This window comes from Octopus sinensis, linkage group LG16 (genome assembly GCF_006345805.1).
Source record: "Octopus sinensis linkage group LG16, ASM634580v1, whole genome shotgun sequence".
Taxonomy (NCBI): Eukaryota; Metazoa; Mollusca; class Cephalopoda; order Octopoda; family Octopodidae; genus Octopus; species Octopus sinensis.
Window position 1 is genome coordinate 43,311,193 of NC_043012.1, and position 24,776 is coordinate 43,335,968.

At 37.6% G+C, this 24,776-nt stretch overlaps 1 protein-coding gene across 1 annotated transcript in view; it reads right to left on the reverse strand.

Moving 5' to 3' along the window:
• LOC115220349 (deleted in malignant brain tumors 1 protein-like) overlaps positions 1–24,776 on the reverse strand; it is a 213,857-nt gene that overhangs the window by 90,163 nt on the left and 98,918 nt on the right. Inside the window, exons 5-9 of the mRNA XM_029790455.2 lie at positions 16,637–16,945; positions 15,327–15,644; positions 13,776–14,114; positions 11,618–11,935; positions 9,359–9,515 (exon numbers count right to left, since the gene is read on the reverse strand). Coding sequence (XP_029646315.1) covers positions 9,359–9,515; positions 11,618–11,935; positions 13,776–14,114; positions 15,327–15,644; positions 16,637–16,945 — 1,441 coding nt within the window. The remainder of the gene's footprint in view (positions 1–9,358; positions 9,516–11,617; positions 11,936–13,775; positions 14,115–15,326; positions 15,645–16,636; positions 16,946–24,776) is intronic.

Consider the following 24,776-nt stretch of genomic DNA (forward strand, 5'->3'; position numbering starts at 1 on the left):
TGACTGTAGAGCCACTACTGCGGAAGCTGGCTACGCTGAGGGGCATCCCGCGAGAACTGAGATGCGGGAGGAGCGTGTCTGCATACGCGGACGACGTCACCGTGATAGTGTGGAGCCACAGGCATATGGACCTTGTCGCGAGACACGAAAAGAATATGAAACTGTAGTGGGAGCGACAATTAACTCGGTAAAGTCAGTGGGCTTACGGCTCGGCATCTGGAGAAGCATGCCCATACCGTCCAACAGCGTTTCCATCGTCGGACACTGGACCGACGGACCGGTTAAATTGCTCGGGATCTGGTAGGGACCAGACCTCCAAATGTAGAAGAACTGGGACTAGATAACGAATAGGGTGACCACTCTCATCCAGCAATGGGCCGAGAGGAAGCTATCCCTAAAACGTCGGGTGGAGATGGCGAACGCGTACATCGCATCCGTCATCTATTACTGTCTCACCGTCGTCCTTTGTCCCGACTCTACGACCACTTTCGAGTCGAGATCTATAGACAATCACCAGAGATCCCTGACCTGGCAGTGCTCTTGGGAAGCATTGCCCGGTCGGGATAAGCTCTACCGGCACGGTTCGAGAAACACCGGACCGACCTGCCCGAGAATCGGTCAGATCGACGAAACTGTTCTGCACACACTCGTACAGTGTCCAACCATTTCAGACCTGTGGGTTTATGTCGAACGGCTACTGTCACATGTGAGACGAATTCGGTTATCAGTCGAGTCTATCGTGAATATTGCCCCGCCACCATCCTTTAAGCAGGAAGGCAAGGCAGTTTTCATTGTACTAGTGGCCATGGTGAAAGAATGTGTGTGGTGGACTCGTGCGAAATGTTTAGAGACAAACACTCTGGTCAATCGCTCATCAACTTTTTCAAGTACCACTTGAAAAGGAGGGTGAGACTAGAGAGGGAAGCTTTGTCTCTTTAAAGTTTCAATAGAAGGTGGGTGAATGTTGCAAAGATGGTAGGCGCGAAGGACTAAACCACTTTGAGCATGATACTGTAAATCCAAAAGAGAGAGATAGAGAGAGAAAGAGAGAGAGAGCATTTTGCTCTCATGTGTTTCTTCCCTGCCTGAAGTTACCGTGGTCTATTTCGTAGGCTTTTCTTTCCACGAATAAACCTAATCTGTTTTACATTTTTACTCCCCATTATTTTGCTGTTTATACGTCTCAAACGCTTTCGATCGGAATTTTTTCTTTTCTGCTTTCTTTCTTTCGAAAAGAAAAGTTCTACATTATATTGTCTCCTCTTTGTTCGGCCCTGTGTGGCTAATAAATCTATCTATCTATCTATCTATCTATCTATCTATCTATCTATCTATCTATCTATCTATCTATCTATCTATCTATCTATCGATCTATCTACCTACCTACCTACCTACCTACCTACCTACCTACTTACCTACCTACCTACCTACCTACCTATCTATCTATCTATCTATCTGATGGTAGTCTCTCGTTTGAGAAAGATGGTTCCACAATTTCTTCCTGAACAACCTGCACAAATGATTTATTTATAGCGATGAAACGTATGCGGTGCGCATCGGATCACTCCGTCCATCAAGTCAACAGGTGACTGTAGAATTAACAATAATTTCGATATGTGGAAGTAGCAATATATATTTCACCTATTCAGCTCTAATAAGTTTTAATCTTGGAATTAATGGAAAAAGTTAAATATCATTAGAATTTCCAGGGTTGCCCGATTGATGATTCCATTGTACCATGTGCTACAACACTTAATTACCTTACGTGTTCTAGGCAATCAATAGAATTCACATGAATGTTTTGAAATATTTCCCTCATAAATGCAATATTTAATATCAATATTCTTTATCTTTTACTGGTTTCAGTCATTAGACTGCGGCCATGCTGGGTAAACATCATGAAAAGTTTTTAGTCGAATGAATCGACCTCGGTACTTTCTTTAAAGCCTAATACTTATTCCATCAATTTCTATTGCCGAACCGCTAAGTTACAGGGACATAAAAACACCAACATCGGTTGACAAGCGGCAGTGGGGAACAAATTCAGACAGACAGACACACACACACACACACGACAGGCATCTTTCAGTTTCTATCTATCAAATCTACTCGCAAGGCTTTGGTCGGCCCAAGGCTACAATAGAAGACAACCAACGTGTCATGAAGTGAGACTGAACCCGGAACCATGTAGTTGGGAAGCAAGCTTCTTACCACACAGCTACCCTAGGGCCTATTGTTTAAAATTAATTTTAAACTGAAAATATTTTGATAATTATAAGCAATTACTATATTGTAATTATATATACATTACAGAACGATTGAATCGAAGACTGAAACAATAAAGAACACAAGCTCTAGATCCTAGCTTCTCAAACTGGGGTCCACTGTCCCTTAGGGGACTGCGAAGCGACTCTGATTATCGGGCATCTATAAGCCATTATTCGACCAAAAATGTGTTTACCGAGCTGAGATAATTCTTAAGCCAAGTTGTTACAGAACTAACTTCAATGAGGACTTCAAATAAAAAGGTCCAAGAGTTAAGCTCAGACAAGGGTTGCAAAAACCCCATCACCACCACTGCAGTACACTTGTTGACATAACAACAAAGGCTGTATCCAAGTGTCGGCCAGACATGTGGAGCTAGGTGTAAGAGGTGGAAAGTTGCATTGAATGTGCGCAGTTTCCCTGTTTTATCCTCCTGTAATGAGATTTGATGAAGGATAAACTTATCATCCATTTTTCTTTTTGTCTTATTGACCTTATTGCATGTTTCCTCTTGAGTGAATTTTTTCGTGGCCTAGTTACGCTGACCCAATTCCGTGACCTTTGTAGCCTCTCTCTCGTTTGTGACCTCAAAGTCAGCTCGGACAAAGAACCCTTTCTCTTAACGACACAATACTCTTGTGAATATTTTGAGTGTGCCAAAAGATTGGTGCGCACGTTCCATTTTGCTGTTTTTTACTAACAGGATTCATATCAGAGTTGCCAGATGAATTTCGTAGAAAGGGGCACAAAATTATTAGAATAGATTGTTTTAGAAAATAAACTCTCAAAAAAATTCATTGCCTGGAGTATCTTCACAATACCTCGAAAATACACGTCTGCCCTGGCTATGAGTGCCTGATTCTTGATTCTTCAGGAATTCAGTTAGTGTGGCTATGTGGTATTGACAAAGTTCATTGATGAAAAACTAAAAACCGATGATGATAGTGATGATGAACTTTGTCAATACCACATAGCCACACTAACTGAATTCCTGAAGAATCAAGAATCAGGCATAAACAAATATTCAGACAAATACATAAAAACACCAGGACTTACAAGCACATATAACATACAGAAAATTGCATTACTAGGCACTGCACACATCCTACGCAGAACACTTTCCATACAATAACCATCAGGGCATCACAACAAATCACAGCACATACCTAAGGCACACAGAGCTGCGCTCGGTAGTGAAGTGAAAGCACGCTATAAAAATAAAATTACTGAATGATAATAATAATAATAATAATAATAATAATAATGATAATAATAATAATAATAATAATAATAATGATAATAATAATGATAATAATAATAATGATAATAATAATAATAATATAATAATAATAATAATAATAATAATAATAATAATAAATAATAATAATAATAATAATAATAATAAATGCCCTGATGCAGTACCAGGCAGTGGCTCTCATGGCTTCTGATCTTAACTGATTGGAAGTGTTATCATGTACATTGTTTTGTCTTGGTATAAAAGATGGGCTACAGCAAATATTCTGCTCAATACCACAGATTTGCTTGTCAGTTGCTTGACCGTAACCAGTTGAGCATTTTTTACATTACCTCTCTCGCATTCCATACAGTCTTGCCATTTCCACTTTCAATTCGGAGTATTTGGTGTTTTTTTCAGCCTCCTTGCTCACAACAATATGGCTGCATCAATGATCTGACAGTATTTGTCTCTCTTATTCGATATGACAATGTCCGGCCGACGGTGTTCGATTACACGATCCGTCTGAAAATCATAGTTCCAGAGTATCGTTACTTTTACAACCTCCTGCATAACTTTACTTAGTACATGCTCATACAGTTCTCTGTTACTTCATATTGGTATTTACAGCATAAGAAACAATGAAGATACACACATATTTTATCGTGGCGGCACTTGTATTCTTTTTGTGCTAGGCTCTCACATCCACTTACCAAGTGCGTCAAATTTTCCGCACTCTTTCCCCAGAGTCTGCATTTCTGGGTGTCAGAAGTTTTATAGATGTTATTCTTCACTGACTTGGTAGCGAGAGCCTGGTCTTGTGCAACAATGATCAGGCTTTCGAGTGTACGCTTCAAATCACCTTGCTCAAACCATGTCCAAGATGTATTATCCTTAACGTCCTGTGTATTCCTTTCAAACTGTCCCTGCATTTTCATTTCAAGAAGGTTTTCTTTTCTCTTCTCCTCAGCTCTTTGGTTAAACTCTTCCTTGGCCATCATTTCAACTGCATTTACACCCATATCTTTCGCGGCATATTGCAGTGGGTCTTCATCACTATTTAAAAAATACTCGGCAAGCGTTCTCCTTTCACTCCTTATACACTTGTCTATACTAATTAGTCCTCTGCCATCATTCTTTCTTTTCATATACAGTCTGCTTACGCTTGCTTTAGGTTGTAGCACCCGACGCAGCGTCATCAACTTTCTCGTCCTTCTAACCAGTGTTGATATTTCCTCCTTAGTCCATTTGGGGATGGACGCAACTGCCCAGATACTCATTGCGGTAATCAAATATTTGCCATTCAGGTTGGATTTCAACAGCATCTTCACCCTTTTTTGATACGCCTCGCTGACCTTGACTTTCATTTTTCTGTGTAGAATGTCATCCAAAATCTCTAAATATCTATACCCACTACCGTTGGGTTCACCCATGGTCCCTCCTGCTGGTAACCGCAATCCTCTGTAGGATGCTTTCTTCTCTCTTTTCATACTGAGCATTTGGTAATCCCAATTTCCATACCGATGTCCCCACCACACTTCTGGACTGTTTTGGTTATGGAATCTATCTGTTTTTCCGATTTCCCAAATAATTTCAGATTATCCATAAATAGAAAATGGATCAGTGATGGGCCTTTCTTCCCACATTGGTAACCCATCTTAGCTTTCCTAAGTGTCATTGTTAAGGGTATTTGTGCAATTACAAATAGTAACGGAGAAAACGAGTTCCCTTGGAAGATTCCCCTTTTAATATTAACTTCTCCAGGGAATACATTAGTTGAGTACAATTTGGTTTTCCACTTTTTCATGCTATGCATCAGAACATTTGTGATGTCAGAAACACCAAACATCTGCAGGCATTCAACCATCCAAGAATGAGGCATTATATCATATGCCATAGACATGTTTATATGATGTTTTTTACAATGCCTCAAAAACTGTTTTATCGATGACCAGGTTATCCTTGGTACTCTGAGTACTCTTTCTACATACTTTTTCTTTCCTTGGTAGTATTTCTTCCTGTGCCAGGAGAGTATATGTCTTTGCCGCACATATTCCAGTGAATATCTTCCATATTATGTTTAGGCATGCTGAAACGGTGTTATTATTATTATTATTATTATTATTATTGTTATTATCATTATTACTATTTAAGGTGGTGAGCTGGCAGAATCGTTAGTACGCCGGGCGAAATGCCTAGCAGTATTTCGTCCCTCTTTACGTTCTGAGTTCAAATGCTGCCGAGGTCTACTTTGACTCTCAGCCTTTCGGGTCGATAAATTAAGTACCAGTGAAACACTGCGATCGATGTAATCGGGTAGTCTCCACCCCCAAAATTTCAGGCCTTGTGCCTATAGTAGAAAGGTCTATTATTATTGTTATTATTATTATTATTATTATTATTATTATTATTATATTATTATTATTATTATTTGTATTGTTGTTGTTTTTTTTTGTTTTTATTACTTCAGTCTATCGTGGTAACATTCTGCTCGCTTATTTCTAGTTGTTTTATAAATGTAATTGAAAGTAGTAATTTTTATTTTGGATTTTAAGTGGAGCTTGTATTATTTGTGTCATCTTTAAAAGAGGGATCGGGGCAAAGGCGCAAGCCCAATTAATACGAGACCTGCAGTATTTGGTAAGGGAAACAAGGGTCATTGGTAGAGATGTCAACTATTGTTTAGTAGTCCCTTTCGTGATAAAATGAGCAAGTGATCAGTTCAGCTGTAAAACTTAGTGACTAGTGGTCGGGTTGAATGACCATGTACATACGAATTCTTTTGGATCCAACAAAACTACAAAACAACAATAGAACTGTATCTTGTAGAAGATACTGTGAGAAAGATCTTAAAGCTCAGTATCCAAGACAGATGTCTAAAAGTTGTCTTAACGGAAAGCTTTACAAAAAAGCAACTCAAAAAATCCTGAAGCTCGTCTGTCCTAGGGCACAACCCATGAGTCGGCAAATGAAATGGCCCTGTTCTAATTATCAGTAGCGAGCCCGGAAACCTAAAATCCTCCTCTCTTAGCCACAAGCCGGTGAGCAGCAAAACAACAACTAACAGTGATCGATCAAGGAGTACCTGTCATAGCAATACCCACCCACTTATAAGGATGGAGCTCAGTTAGAAGACCGATAGAGACAAAGAAGCTTAGAAAAAAGCATAAAAGACTTAACTGATAAAAAATAAGCTATAAAAATGCGACTCGAGGAACCCACATTTCATGAAGGAGAACCAATGTTCAGTGGGTGAATTAAGAATCCTGTCCGTAACAAAATTAAAATAGCAGACTTTCACAAGACAAAGTTTTAATAAGAGTCTTATACAATACATATTTTAGAAATATCCTGATGGAGAAGGAACATGCTTTAAATAACAGAAAAAAATAACAATACTTATATAAATTTTGGATAGGCTTTACAAAATGTTATATTTCAATCATTTAGAAGAGAGTATAATACTTTATTCATCCGCTTTTCTTTCTTTTCACTCTGGCATCAATGGTCACGTCAATTACAATGCAGAGTTTCTATTTCTTATCAACGACTACACAACCTCGCTTCATCATTTTCCTTAGTGTGCATTTTTATTCTCACAAAATGGCCATAACGCTGTGCACGTAAAATAAATTTTTTTTGAAAAATTCCTGTCAATTATACTTAACTTTTGTATTCGTTTTGAGCTAAATGCGAATATTCCAATATTGTTAGACAGAAACTGAAAGCAGCCCGTCGTGTATATTTATATATGTATATATATATATATACGTCACTAAAGTGACTGAAGGCATTAGTCAGCACCAGTATTGCTACATGTAAGGGTTAAATCAACTGATAGCCTCAAGAAGCACTTATCTTAATCACTGACAAGGGAGGCAAGCTCCCTCAGCGTCTCGGTATAACCAGATCTCAGTGATTTCGCATTTATATTAATGCTCGTCAGTGACTCTCACCGAGTGCCTTGGGTTAAATTCGCCTTGCTAGTTTATAAGATCCTCGTAGAAATCACATGCTGATTTCCTAAACTGATATTATCCCTCACATTATGCTTTCTTTCGACTACAGTCCAGTAGTACAGTTAGCAGACTGTTATCACTGTAGATTCATTGATTCTTGAATTCACCTCTGTTTGATAAGTTGTGCTTTTTTATTCAGTAGTATGTTCAAATATAGAAAGAAACCTACAATATCATTCTCCTCAATGAGTAGACTCTTTAGGAATGTCGGCTGAGTTACCAATGGCTCGATTTCGCCCTATTTAAATTAATCCATCACTGTGCCCCACTCTCCCATGAATCAATACTGAACAATTATCCTTAAAAGATTTACAGAATCCAGCGAGACTGGTGGTTGTCTCCGTCGGTAAGACTAGTACCGTTTCGAAAAAGCATCAAAAAGAGTACAGGAAAATCTCCCTGTATTCTTTCTGTCGCTTTCCGCAAATAAACATTAATATTAACTTTAGAAAAATAAGGCGGTGAGCAAGCTGAATCGTTTAGCATGCTGGGCAAAAAGCTTCGCGGCGTTATGTCTTGAGTTCAAATATCACTTAAAGCATGAAAAAGATACAACAGAAGAATAATATATTTCATGAAATATAACGTCAATGTAATACATGTATTACGTGGATGTAAACGCTTGATTTTTTTAAGGTTACGGGTAAGAAAATTGGGACTTTTCGGAGCATTTTCAGAATTAGGCAGAAATTTCTAAGGGAAGACATCGCGAGAGGGGTTGGGGCGTGGGATGCATCGGGTGCGGCAAAGCACTGGCTAGCTTTTAAACGTGTATTTACCGGGTAGAGTAGAGGGAGGAGGATTGAGAGAAGGGGTGCGTGAGGTCTTGAGAAACATAGTCAAAACATTTCGCAATTCTCCTTCTTACAATAAATCTATGCAGAGATGGGAAGAGCAAGAAAAGTTTCTAATTAACGATATCAGCAAAAAAAAAAAGGGTTTATGATTTCTTTATAAAAAGGATAAAAGCAACACATATTACTATTATGAATAATTAACAGCATTAAATAAGTATATTACATAAAAATAATATTATCAGCTATTTCATTGGGTCCGGAAGAAAAAATGTCTTAACGAGAAGAAAATCTCATACTATTTATATTCAAACGAAGTCATATGTTTTCATGTTTCGATCTGCTCGCACTAATCATAGCATAGCGGTTTTCTTAGCTGGCTAGTAAGAAAAGCACATGTATTTTACTAGCATTGCCGAAGTGGAGTAATTTCAGTTCTTTTTTATATATATTTGAATATAATGTACACACCAATATTTCTCATCATACATCTATGTTTGGTTACTAGTACCTTATTCCCCACTATCTGTTGGCCAGTTTCATCAAATATCCGCCGTGGTGTAGTTATGTTTACTTTCCTCTCTCTCTCTCTCTCTCTTACACACACACGCACACACACCACACACACACACACACACACACACACACACACACACACACACACACACACACACATTATCCCTGTTTTCTATCTTCTCAGGTTCATCTTTGTATTGAGTAAAATCTATTGCATTTGTACATTTATTTTCCTTTTTCTGATCTTTTATTCTTTTACATCATTCTGCATTCTGCGATTCATTCAATCGCGCTACTGATGAGATATGCTTTGTTATTCATTATTACTCTTTAGGATACATTTGTCTTCGTATCAAGTTAAAAATATATTTATATGAAAATATTGTAATATATGGAGCATATCAAGGAGTGTCATTGAAATCTGATATTTGTGAAACAGTTTCTATTTAATAGGACATAAAAAAAAACTGATTGTGATTAAACTTTTTTAATTATGTAATTGCAATTAGAGCGTTCTTTGGCAGCATTACCTTTTAGACTCCCCTTCAGAGAAACCCATTTGTCTACAAGCTGTTTCAGCATTATTTTGAGACCATTCTGTAGCACATATAACGCCGACTTTGCCATCAACAACAACTTCTACCCAGCCAGAGTTTGTATTGCCACCTCCCAAACGTAATTGCGGTGCTACAAATATAAAAAAAGCATACATCGTTCAGTTAAGAGTGTATACATCACTCTTAGCTGTTTATCAAAGGTAAAAGAAAAATGAATCATCAAAATCAACTTGTGAGAGATCAGTGAAATTATTTATGTCACAATCTGATGTTGTATGTGTTGTGGTTGAAATATATCCAAATCTGTTTTAAATATGTTTAAGATAATACTAGAGATATTTAAATAACACCTATAACAAGTCGAATGAGAAGTAAGGAAATAATCAAAACTTTTAAGTTTCATTAATGCTATTATTTTCCTGAGGTTTGTATCAGGAATAAAATTGTGTTATTTTAGTGTAAAAATCAAAATTCGGTTTGGACAGTAACTCCATAAAATGATTTTAGAGGGTCGTAATGTGCTTCGGCTGGTAACAGTAGCATTTGATAACGAAACAAACACAATTTTAAGCGTTGAAAGCAATGACTTATTATTATTATAAGGCGCTTGACGCTCTGACGATTCTGCTAAACCATCGCTTGAGCACGATTTAAATAAGGATAATTAGTATTAAATTAATATTAACCGTGATAATCTATTGTATGTTATATATTAAGCCATAAAGTCGAAATTTAATCCAGTGCGTTTTACATCACTTTCAGAATAATTTAACTGTCTAGTTCCAGTAACCCAACAATTTACTCTTTTAACTATTTGAACTATAGTAATATAATATACAATAATGAATGCCTAACTTTAGCAAAAGGCTAGCCGAGAAGAGAGAAAGTCAATTAATCCGAATATAAAACTTTTTTATTGACCATAGAGGATAAAAGGCAAAGCTAACTTTGGTTTTATTTGAATTTGGATAAAAATAAAAGAGAATCGTAACTAAATACCGTGAAGCATTTTCTCGGCTGCTCAATTAATCTGCCATAACAAAGAGATGAATTAGCAGACTTGATAGAGCATCGGATCAAATGTAATGTTTGTTTTGAATTGTTATGTTCCGAGTTCAAATACAACTGTCAATAAATTTGCACTTCATACCAGTGGGGTCGATAAATTAGTGTACCCTTCAAGTACCGGGTCCATGTAATGGACTAATCGCCACCTCCAACTTTCTGGCCTTGTACCTATATTAGAAGCAATGAGCAAGGTGGAATCGTTATAGCAACAGAGAAAATGTCAGGTGGTAATTGCTCCGTCAATTACGTTCTTAGTTGAAATCCTGGCGAGGCCAAATTTTCCTTTCATCCATCTGAAGCCAATAAAATAAAGCTTCAAATCAAGTATTGTGGCCCCGTTTAATGGACTAATTATCTCCCACAAGATTCCATTACATATGCCTATATTTGAAATAACTATTAATACCTTCTTGTGTGGTGGGTTGGCAAAATCTTTAGAGCATCGGACAAAATACATTTCGGTATTTATTCTGTCGTTTTTATGTTCTGAGTTCAAATTCCGTCAAGGTTAACTTTGCCTTTAATGCTTTCATGATCGATAAAATATTGTACCAGTCAAGTATGCGATCAATGGTAACGATTAATGCTCCTTCTAAGGAATGATAGAAATTATTAAGGATAGTGAATTGGAACAATCGTTAGAGCGTCCACAAAAATAACTTGCAGTATTTTGTTTTGTTCTTGTTCTCCCAGGATCGCTAAAATGTAGTATCAATCGTTTATTGGAGTCCATTTTAATCAACTTACTCCTCCCCCGAATTTCAGGATTTGTGCCTATATTAGAAACAATTATAAGCAATAATAATAGTATACGTGATAGTAGCAGCAGCAACAGTAGCGGCAGCAACAGTAGTAGTAGTATTAGTAGTAGTAGTAGTAGTAGTAGTAGTAGTAGTAATAGTAGTAATAGCAGTAGTAGTAGTAGTAGCAGTAATAATAATAATAATAATGATAATAATAATAATAAATAATAATAATAATAATAAATCTACTAAATTCTGCAAAATGTGGACGTGATTCACCAGAGAGTTAAAACTTGACATGCTAATATCAGGTGTGCTAACCGTCATCTTAATAACCAAAAGAATATGAAATTGACAATGAATAATGATGTATGAAAATTAAGTAGTACATGATAAATAGTGGAAAGAGTGAGAGAGTTACCTTGAGTATTATAACAGAATGCGCCGGAAACAGAACTAGCTGTGAAATCAGAGACACAAACCTCATTGGTAACGTTGCATTCCTCTAAATTTGTCTCATAACCAGTACATCTAAAAGCCTTTGGTACAAAAAGTGGACCACTTTCCTTCCTTTCATAGCGAAGTGAAATCCCTCCTTTATAACCAAGCTGATTACATATAACATGAGCATTGCTGTCTTGCCAATTCATGTTACACACAAAACCATCAACGCCTTCTTTGTTGACAATAATCATTCCAGCTTCTGGAATTATCTCTCCTGAGAGACGCAGTGGTTTCTCTAAAGAGAGAGAGAGTGTAAGAGAGAGAAAAAGAGAGGGGAAAATAGAAAGTGAGAGCGTTAAAGAATATTTAGAGAAAAGTGTAAGTGATAAAAAGCGAAAACCATAAAAATAGTTTCCCGTACTTATTATTAGAAATTCCTTCTAATCTAGGCACAAAACCAGCAACTTCGACCCCCTACTTCGACTCCGTACTTCGACTCCGTACTTCAACTCCGTACTTCGACTCCAGTACGATTTTATTCATCATCCAGAGTCTATAAAATAAAGTACGAGTTAACTCAAAGTTGCTGGTTTTGATTTTAAATTAGAAATAATGATGATGATGCTGCTGCTGCTGCTGATAATAATAATAATGATAATCAAAATTTTAAAAAAAATTATTATTATTATTATTTATCATTACCAGCAGGGTCCTTTCATACGTTCAATTCAACGAATACAAAGATAGAGGACAAGTGAGAAAGGGAAGCAGACAAAATAATATTGAAAATAATAGAAAGAGGTTATTATTACTGATTAAATATTTCTTAATCAGTTGATGAGAATTTCTTTTGACTCATTCCATTAAATATGTTAGCAGGCACTTGAATATATGTTCTTTATACAGAAGTCACTCCTGGGTAATTTTCTGATGTCATTATCTTATATTGCCAAGTCAATAATTATTTTCAGAAAACAATGTATTCTTAAAAGCATTTGTTAGTTACGCGTTTTCTGAGGATGTTCGATAAGACCGAAGAATGTCCGGAGTTATCACCATAGCTGTTAAGATTAGAGTAACCCATCACTGTGTATATCCATTTAAGTTTTAGTAATTTCGAAGTCTCTCACGCACTCTTTGAAAAGAAAACTAGCGACTTTTCATCTCATTACACATATAATCTTAAAGATAATATGTTATATATGTTTTTTGGTCACTGCATTATGTAGCCCGAACTTAACTATATTATTTTATACATTAATAATTTGAATTTACCAACGCAGTTTTTTCAGTCTGTAGTTGATATAGCACGAGGCCGAGAGATTTATTTGTGCAGCAAATTGATGGACACACATCGAGTTCATGGAAAAGTGGGTAACATGAGTGGTAGCACTTATCGTTTATGGATAGAAATAAAACAAAAGACGTAGTGCAGGAAACTAGTGAAGCCACAGTTAATTCGGTTGTAGTGAAAATTGAATTATAAATAATATTAATAATGTACTTTGATAATCACAAGGGTTATAAATTCTGATATTGTATCATTGTTACCTTGCGAACATATTACAAAAGATTTTGTTTCGTTTGTTATATTTCAGGGTGGTAATTTTTTTGCCAAATAAACACACGCACTATATATTCGTTCTCCACTCGTTTATTATTGTGCTTATTTTATCTTATGTCCACTGACTGGAAATCTTTCGTCACACACCTGTGGCCTCTTCAGCGACCCTTTCCATCCACGTATATCCACCTACTTCGCCTAGTCCATTCTCTTTCTTTCGTTTCAGCTTCGAGAATATTTATATAAAAAATCTGCTCGTGTTTGCATTTCAGGATGACTGGTTTATTTGAGTAGAGAGTATTGATATTTAGAGATCTCGGTGTGTTACAGATCGCTTTATTCACTGCAAGAGCGTTCAGAATAATGCATCTGTGGTGATGGGGTTCGCAGAAACAATATCTTTCGGGTCAAAATATAGATCCAACCCGATAACACATTTCGTAGAAATTATTTTATTTTTGCTGCCATATAATTATATTTCGTATTTAATTTCCTGAATAGAACATTTTGGAGGAAGATAATTAGAAAACAAAAACTTTCTTGAAAGAGGGAGCAAATGTTTTAATCTTACCTTCCTGCGTGCTGTTGTCATTAAGGCACATAATACTAACATAGTCTTTATAAGGTTCACCGGCACAAAATGCCTTGGTGTTGTAGGGACAATCCAAAATAGAACTTTCATTGCCAGTACAATTAAGGTCTGGGCGGGTTAAATAAGGTCCGTGGTCTTCAAGAAAACCATATGTGTGTTGGGGAAACATAATTCCTCCTTTATAACCGAGCTCACGGCAAACGACTTGCGTATCTGTTTCATCAAATCCCTCAGGGCACACCATATCCCATGCGTTATCAATGTTAATTTCCAATACTCCATGGTTATGTATTCGATATCCACTGTTAATTATTCTCACTGAAAATAAATCAATGTTATATTTATCTTCATTTAAGTACGTGTGTATGTATTCTATGTTAGTAACAATTTTATCACACGAATATTATATGTGTGTGTGTGTGTGCGTGTGCGTGTGTGTGCGTATGTGTGTATGCTTAAAAAGATTGAAAATGAGATTGTAATTACAACTATAAGTCGTTGGCATTAATTGAAATATTCCAGGATATTCAACAAATATGTTAATATACAGGAAACATTAATAAAAGCGCAGCAAAATAACTGACATTATATTAACGATATCAGCGGCTAGATTTTGTTTTTCATATTTAATCACACACACACACACACGCGCGCGCGCACACACACACACACACACACACATGCGCGCGCGCGCGCACACACACACGCACACACTCAGAAATGTGCGTTTTCATATAAATTTGAATGTAGATGCCCCAAGTAACCCTGACTGAGTAGACTTATGATTAAAGATATCCCAGCTGTGTCGATACTATCTTTCTCTATCTAGTGAACCCCAGACCACGTTATACAATGTGCTCTGCTCTTTTAAAGACAATATAGTGTGATTTAAGGGAGATGTGTTTGCTACTTCCAGCAGATTAAGCAATAGATCAAGTAATAGATTATATGTATTTGCCACTATAATGCATTTTCTCGGTAAACTGGGAAGTTTTCGTCAAAACATGTAAACGTATATTAACTCGTTTTAGCTTCACTGCAAACATCAATAAGAGAAACCTAAAAGATATAAGGTTCTGTATTAGTAGTAATTTTTTTTAAATGCACAAATTTCTTTCAAGTTTTCACTCGATGTATATCAAACGAGTATATCCTGTACGTAAACTATTTGAGTGCTGGAAATTTCACAGTTCAGAAAACTATTTCCATTATATCTAAGCTTTCTTAATCCGGATTACAATCGTTAGATGGTATTATTTTTGTTAGTATTTTGTTGTGATACGTTTGGTTTGGAAGGAGGCAAAAAATATTTCAAGACTTTCGATAATTTCTCACAAATATAATTTCCTTATGAGAACCAATTTACCTCCGCTAGGATTACATAATATTTCAATTGTTCTCCGTGTGTAAAGGTTTTCTTACTACTTTCCTAGGGGTAATTATTGTGGAATGTGGAAAAAAATATCATCAACTGTCAAATATTTTGTCAAAAGAATTTTTCTGAAAGAGAATGAAAACAAAAACACGTACCTTTATTGTAACAATGTACAGTGGCGTCGTGGTTGTTTCCACAACCAACTTCTTTTGTAATATTCCATCCAGTATTGGTGCACTGAAATATTGATGTCTCGAAACCAAGACAACGCATATCTGACATAAATATAGTAGACTTGTAACGTTTCTTTAACGATCGCTGGAAACTTCCACCTATATAACCTAGTTGTTTACATATAATATCAACGTCACCGTAATCCCAGTCTTCCACGCACAGAGATCCGCGTTGCCCATCGTAAATTATTTCTACTGCACCATCATTTTTATCTCCTCCCACTAAGTGTAGTGTTAAATCTGTAAGTAGAGATGAGATATACGACAGGCGATGAATAGGAATGGCAGAGGTTTGGAAGGAGGCAAAACAAGAAAAAAAACCGTCAACAGAAAATAACGATTTAATCAATAAAATTCTCAACACGTTTTTGCTTTTGCTTTTGTTTTCGGGATTGTTTAAATACCATACCCTGTGTCTGTTACTTTATTTTGTGTTTTCGTATAGCTTTTCAATTTCTGCGCCGACAAATATCTATTTTAGAGAACCATAAGTTGAAATGAAATACTAAGGCTAACACACACACACACACACACACACACACACACACACACACACACACACACACACACACACACACACACACACACACACACACATTGAAATATTGGGGGTTTGTGGGTGTGATGTTAAAGCATCGAATAGATTTTGTTCCTGCATTGTGCTCTGAGTTCAAATTCCGTCGAGGTCAAGTTTGACATTTGAAATTTTAGTGGAGATAAAGTTCTACTGCAGGGTGGATGACTGGAAAAATTGTTACAGTGTCCGACAGGATGACCTTCGCCATCTTCTCTAGCTTTTTGCGATCTGATGCTGCGCCTGAAACGACACTAATACCAAGCTATATTTGCAATTACTATCAATATCAATAGTAGAATTGCATGCATAGAAAATACAAAATACATTTAGCTAGACCTGCGTTATGAAGCGAGACTATCTATTGCGTATCGAATAATTGAAACAAAATATGATTTGGGAAATTGCAGTAACATTTGCATATGTTGCAATTTAAGGAAAGCCATAGCAATGTTGAAAACACTCAAAATAGTGCAATGTCAACAGTATTAACCTCGATGCTTCATTTCACCTTATGGTTTTCAAGAGAGAAAAAAAAAAAACGATGTTTGTTGTTGCAGACATAGAGAATGCAATATGAAAACAATATAAAGTAAAACAATACCCACGGGATATAGAATTTAAAAGATAACGAAAATAAAACGTAACATTAACTTACTATGCTGGTAACACAAGACGTAGGTAGGAGTACAGCTAGCAAGGGAAGCCGGCTGTCCCCATCTGTCTATTACACATTCGTCTAAACTGGTTTCGTTGCCACGACAAGTTAATGATGTTAACCAGTAAGGAATGTGACCTTCTTTTACAGATCCATATTGAACTCCACCCTGAAAACCTGCTGACCTACATGCAACTTGTGCTTCCTTCTCGTTGTTATATTCCCGACATACTTGGCCCCAAATACCTAAATGACGGACTTCAACGCGGCCCCAATTGTAGTCACCACCTCTCAATCGGAATGCAAAAGCTAGAAGGAAAAATCAGAAAAAAAAATTATTGTTGAATTGAATAGACAGAAAATTAATTTATCGGGACGAAAAAGAAAGTCTATTAATTTAACTCTTTTTTGACCTTATAGATCGAAATCAGAAATGTGACGATCCAAACTGAAAAACGTAGTCCAGTTTTGCACATCAACGACTAATTAGATTTTAATGAAGGATTAAAGCAATTAGCTTAATGATTGGTTAAAAATAAATATAGTGTTGGTCTCCAGTTAGTGTCACTGCATTACATAGTCTGATTTACTGTATTGAACAATTACGAAATTATCAATAAAATTGACCGTGCCAGCATTGATTTGCTATAGAGAAGTAGTAACAGGAAAGTAAGGAAAGGTAGCAAAATGAATATAAATAGATAACTGAAAACTTAGATTAAGTAACAAAAATATGAAGAAGCGTGATAGAGTAGTACTAAAAACCTCATCTTCATTGTTTAATAAATAAATTTGAAATAAAGTAGATTAACAAGCCATAATAGTGTATTGGAATTATCAAAATGAAATGTCAGATATCCTTCCGTTACAGCTGGGTGAACGGGATATCATTTTCTGGAAGGTTTTACCATCTGATGATGTAGAGTTTACATACTTGCTTGTCCTTATTTTGTATCTTATAATGAATAATTTGGTCTTTATGTACTGAGGCTGATCGTTGGAGTTTCTAACTGCTTTAAGTGTACTTCAACCATTAAATTGAGTCCTTTTTGGTGCATGATATTGTTATGCATTTCTTGTGGGTATTGGCCGAACAGATTTCCATATGGCGGTGCATTCGTACATTTACAGAATTTCAGTTAGATAGAACTAACATTACTTTGTTGCTGTGATTGGGGTACTCCAGATTTGAGGAATAAAAAGTCTAACAGCTTTAGAGATTCGGACGGTGATTTTGATTAAGGAAGCGCTATCATTCAAAAATACTAGTGTCTTGGAATTCACTCCATCAATATCGTCAAAAGAGAGTTGTTTTCCTAAAACAATAGCTAAAGCATATTCACGTCCAAGTCTGCCGGAAAGAAATGCTGATCAAATCCCCCAACGACAATGTAAACTTCATGTAATCAAGATGCCCCTGGCCTGAAGAGTAGCTGGCGGTTTACCCCTCCTTTGGATAATTACTAGTTCTGAGGTTCCGCTAGTCATTAAACATATCTAGCCTGGATTTTATATACACACACACACACACACACACACACACACACACACACACACACCACACACACACACACACACCACACACACACACACACACACACACACAAGAATCGTAAGTTATATCTTGTAAACAAGTATCTTAACAGATAAAAGTAAATGTATGTATATTCGAAATTGTAAGCCACAATTATGCGTCTAACTAGCTAGTATTTTGTGTAAGGATGTATATCTTTTTAAAGGTAAGTTCTTAAATATATATATACACACACACACACATATATATCATATAAACACACAAATATATATATGTATATATATATATATATATATATATATATATATATATATATATATATGGGTGTGTGTGTGTGTGACCGCGTGTGTATCGTTGGCGATTTTTTCCCTCCGTCTTCCCTTCCTTGGATCTTTCCTTTTCCTATGTTTCTGACGAAGAGCTCTGATCGAAACGTTAAATCCTCCTTCTTTCTTTCCTTTCCTGAACGTCCAATAACACTATACTTGTTCCACGTGCTCGCGTTGTTGTGGTTTCTCTTTGTGTTTTTATGTTTGGATTAACTATATTAGATTTTCCTTTGGGGCTGGCCAGGTCGGAGCAATCTCAAAATTAATCAGCCGAAATTGCGAAGATGATCCGATTTTTGACTGAAGATCGAAGGCTTCGAACGTCCCGTCCGTTTTTTTGTATCGTCTTCTAAATGTTTTGCGTTCTTGTCCCAGTTTGTGTTTTTTTTACATTTATCCTTTATATGGCGGCGCCCGTACCCCCTTTTTGATATTGTATGTGAAATACATTTTTTCTCTAATACATGGTACGACTCTACAACGCTGTCTCTCTCTCCCCCTCTCCTACATTTCTCTGCCTTTTTCACACTTTGCACTCCACTTTGACCCGTCTCTTTCTCTCTCTCTCTCCTCCTCCTCCTTTGTTCCTTGTTCCACTTTTTTTCTCTCTTCTTCTGTCGCGCTCTTATCACACGTGACTAACTTTGGACTGCTGTCCTGCCTTTTCGTGATCAACAGCCGTATAGGCCAGACATTTTATTTCTCTCTTCGCCTTTAGGCAATTTTTCAATGCGCCAGCTCAAGTTCACCCGTCCTGTCCAAAAGACACCTGTCTGTAACGTCTTGTTTTTGTTATTATTATTATCATTATTGTTTTTCCGTATTTTCGTATTCTTATTCGTGTTATCATTATTATTTTTACGTATTTTTGTATTCTTATTCGTTCCCGTCCTTGTTTTGTATACATTCGAGGCTTTCTTCCAATGAATCTAATGCGCTTGGCTTAGATTTTCCTTTGGGGCTGGCCAGGTCGGAGCAATCTCAAAATTAATCAGCCGAAATTGCGGTGAGCGGGTGTGGTCTCTGTTCATCAAATCATCTGGCCACAATAAAAATTGGCCTTAAATGGTCAATCAAAAGAATCGATGTTTATGCTTTCATACGCTAAACATAATGAAAAGGAAACACATACATGCAGACATGCGCACATGCATAATTTTATATAAATACATACATACATTTTTCGTGCTTCATGTAAATATATCTCTCTTCCTCTCTCTCGCTCTCTCTGTATATCATATATATATGTGCGTGTGTGTGTTTGCCACTGACTATATGTACGTATACTTGTGTGTATATATATAGTACATACGCGCACACACGCGCGCACGCACACAAACACGCGCGCACGCACACACACACGTGCGTACTTCGTTTTGGCATTCTGTTTGCAAGAATTTTTATGGGAATTCATGTACTGAAACAAATTTTGTAGTGTTCAGGGAGGGCCATTACGCTAATATAAATAACATACGTAACCGGTTCAGTTCCACTCCTTAGTCAGTAGGTTAAATAGCTATCCTTCATGACATTTATGGAATTAAATAATGAAGGAGTGGGATTGAACCGCTGTGTGTTATATTACATAGATAAACACACGCTAGCCCGCGCGCACACACATATGCACATGTATACATGTATAATTTCGTGCGTATGGCAGTCCTTCAGTGTTGGTGGGTGACATCATTCACCCACACATCATTCCCTTATAACATTAATGAAATTAAATTATTTCTTCCAAAGAAACTGGGCTGAAACTTTGGAGATGTCCTGCTCTCACAAGTGGGTAGTATATATCAAAAACTTGCTGGAAGAGAGAGATTTTTCCTCTTCGGAATACAGTATTTAAAGCTAGTTCAGTACTTACATTTTAAACATTTTCAAATAATTCTTTTTCCAGTTTAAAATATGAACTCAACATTGTGCTACCTGTGGGCAGGAACATGATATTGATCTTATGAGGTATCTACACTGAACCGCAAAAGAAACGCCATTTCTTCAAATCTCATTTTGATATGGTAAATTCCGAAAATTTATTTCGGGGATGTAAGTGTAAACATTCCAAGAGATGCTGGTTTATGGCTGAGACCCAAATTGCAGGTAACCTTTCAGCTTTTCCTGAAACGAGATGCCAAAAGGCAGCTGCGTTGAATGCCTTGGGTGGCAGTCGCAAACAATTGTCATGAAAACCGAAATGGACGTGCATCTCGTGAAGGTTATGGGTATAAACATCAACTTGAACCGCGTTCCTGGCATTAAAAATCCGTCCGTTCTTGTTAGAGACGCAGCGTGGCAATAATGCCACATTAAGGTCCTTGACGGACCAACATGAGCGCACGGTAAAGAACCCGATGAGATGTGTAAGGTCTTTCACGACCATTTCGTCCATTTCGTCCAGATTGGCACGAATCGTGGGTAGACTTGTCTGAGAGGTGCAAACCTGCACCATCCCCGGTAGGTCTATACATGACAATCTCCATCTTATACGCTATAACTTAGAGAGGGTTAATAGAATTCCTGGCAAGGGTGGAGCGTTGGTCCATTTAGACCAATCTAAAGCCTTTGATAGGGTAGGCCATCAGTATCTGGCGGCTGTCCTCGCGGCGGGGAGATTTAACCCAACCTTTCGCGGATGGATCAACCTTTTCTGTAGCAACACCAAGTCGGTCGTTCGGGTGAACAGTTTCTTCTCGGGAGCCGTTCTGGATCGGGTGCTTGGTTCGTCAAGGATGTCCACTCTTGCAGGTGCTGTATGTATTTGTCCTCGAGCCATTACTGCGGAAAGTGAAGGCTTTGAGTGGAGTCCCTCGGGATCTAGGGTGTGGAAGATCAGTTAGGGCGTATGCGGACGACATCACCGTCATCGTATCCAGCGACCAGCACCTACTGAGGGTAGGTTAGGCCTTAAAATATAATGAAGCGGCGGCAGGGGCAAAAATTAACCGGGATCGAAATAAGTTGGTCAGCTTGCAGCTCGGCACTTGGAGAAGCAAGTCGATGCCGTCCAACAGGGTCGTCGAGCGCTGGACAGACAGGCCGGTAAACATACTAGGGTTCTGGTTCGGTCCAGATTTCCAGATAGAGAAGACCTGGAGCGAGGTCACGAACTAGGTCAGAGCGCAGGCTATCCCTGAAAGGGAGGGCGGAGGTTGCAAATGTATTTATCGCATCTGTAATTAACTACCGCCTAACCATCGTGCCTTGCCCGAATTCGTCGCTGAACATGTGGAACGAATGCTCTTTCACCTCTTGTGGGCCTCTCACTTCAGACAGCTTCTTTGTAAGGCGCTCTATCTGTTGTCAACAACCACTAAAGGGTGAGTTAGGGACGCCGTGGCTAAAAATGTGCAGACGTGCGCTGAGGCTGAGGCATCTATGGCCCTATCTGGACGGTGAGCGGGTGTGGTCTCTGTTCATCAAATTGATGCTTCCAAGGTTCACTTCTTTCGGTGAACTGGAACCGTGGAGCAAGCATAGACCAAGGCTGAGAGGTTGGCAATCGGAGTGCCGTCAGGCACTCGTGCTTTTCTCCCGGATAGTAATGCCACCATCAGGTTCGACTGCAATGAACTACACAGCACCGACATTGGCGGCATCAACAATGGAGGTTGATAGTCTTTTCTAAAAAGAGCCAGAACTGCATTTCTACCTCGGATGGCAGAGTGAGTGTATGGTGTAGGAGGGGGTGAACTCTACAGAGACGCATGTAGCATGGAGAGCCACCCATGGGGTGGCTAAAGCATCACGAGGTCCTATGTGTTACAAAATGTTGGTGCAAGCAGAGGGAATGGCATCACAGCACTACATTGACAAGATCTTAAGACCTTACATCGTACCTTTCTTCGCGCGTCAACATAGCTACATATTCCAGCAGGATAATGCTCCCTCCTACACGGCCAGGGTCACCATGGACTTTCTGCGTCAGCACAACATCAAAACCATGCTGTGGCCGGCTCTCAGCCCAGATCTGAACCCAATTGAACACCAGTGGAATAAAATCCAGAGTCGGTTGAACCAGGTGATCACAAGGCCGACAACTCGTGTGGAACTGGAAGCAGCTTTCCTCAGGGTGTGGCTACAGGTGCCAATGGCTTTTGCGAACCTCTTCATGCACTCCATGTACCGGCGGTGTATTACCGTTTTGAAGACCCAAGGAGCGTATACACGGTATTGAACATTTCACGCCTAGAATTTCGATGTGCTGGATCCGCCCACTACCAGAACACATGACAACGACCCACAGACTGTGGTCAAAGTACATCCAAGAAATTGGCTTTATCAGGTTTATCAAAATTCATTTCTGACATAATGAAATTAAAACATATCTCACAGTCACACACGTCACGCGTTTCTTTCGCGGTTCAGTATATTTCATATTTACTGATATTAAGATTAAATTGTGAAAGTATATTTCGGATTTCGTGGGAACTACTTAATTTATCCTTTGTGCAAATAAACGTAGCATTTTCATTAACACATTTAAGGTCTATCATATAACCTGTTCGGTCAAAAAGAATACCCAATTAGGATTTGAACTTCCTTTTAATAAGTACTGATACTTATATTGGATAATAGAGTGAAAGGACGGAATATTGAGTAGCGTCAGTTTCAAATGAAACCCCCAAAACTGGATATTCGATGTTAATGGATAAAGACATAAATAATTATGGAGGGAAATATTCAATGTTACAAAGGTTTAATTATGACGTTCATCAAATTTGAAGTCTGATATTCAAAAAATCCCTTCATATTGATAGAAACAAGTAGTATGATTCGGTTTATGCAACCAAAATCATAATCATACTCTCTCTGTCTCTCATACATACATGCACGCAGATACACACACACACACAAACAAATATATATTAAATTACATACATATAATGGGTAAGAATACGCCAAAAACGTGTATAATAGATACAGCTAATTAGAGCTGAGACCGGACCAGATACCTAAAGTCCTAAGTCAAAGGAAGGCGGACGGAAATCAGGCAAACAAGAGTTGGATACTCGCAATGTACCGGTCAAGCTAATTAAAGTGTAATAAAATAACAGAGGGTAAGGCTGTTGTTAATGGCATCAAAGCATTTATAAAATAGGTGTAAAGAAGTGAGTAAAAATATAATTAAGCAGAAAAACAGGAAAATCAGGAAAGCGAGAGTTCATCATAGTTCTTAGTAGAACTATGGATATCCAGAAAGTTCTAATATCACAGATAAAAGAGAGCAGGATCCGAATAATCCTCCATAGCAGTTATTCATGAATGAATCGGTAGATATCAGAAGGGAACTTCACAAATAAGAGACAGGAGGATACAGCAAATACTTTACAGCTGTTTCTGGGTTTTGGTGCTCAGTAAGTGCAGAATTATATATGGTGCTCAGTAATTGTGTAATTCATGTACATATATGTATGAAGTAAGTTGGTGCTAGCGAATGTATATACAACACAAATTTAAATTCCATTAACAATCACTTTGTCATCAGAAGGAAATAACGGTAATTGATAAAGGGCTTAGAAATAAGATCAATATCAAAATTGTGTTAGAAGTGAGAGGAGTCCATGAAGGAATATATCAAAGAAAAAGTAAAAGGAGAAAGGACGCAAGATGGTTAAGAGAGACTGAAGCGTCGCTTTCGTAGCAGTAAGTTGCTAATAAGACAATAAAGTAAACTCGAAGAGCTTATGCAACCAGGAAAATTTGTGGTAAGGTTAATTCAAAGAAGACTAAAAGCAATAAGGAGAAAATATATGAATTGATAGGAAAGACTGACCAGTCTCTTGATAAGCGCCAGTCTGCTCGTATGGATAGGTACGAAAACATTGGAAATCATTTAAGCACGCAAAGGAGCGACGGTCTCAGTATAATACTGGATTAACTTTGATTAGTATATAAAGTGAAAGTAGTTATGCTGATTATGAATGCCAACAACAGGGCTGTGGAAAATATATCATAGGAGCGTTCTGTTTGGCAAAAAACGTATGCAGTATTTTCACATTTGCATTGTATTACGTTGAAAATCTATTAACATTATTATTGCACATAAAAATGTAAAACGGCAAGAAATGGAAAACTTCCAATAATATGTGGTTATCCAAATTTTGAGGGGAAAATAAATACAATGCATTTAGCACTGGATCATACACACACACATATGCACACATACGTATATACGTATACATGCGTGTGTGTGGTGTGTTTGTGTTGGAGATGGGTCTTGGTCAGAATTTCTGACCATGAGTGCTCAGTTGTTCAGTTGGTTCATTAAATTAACGCG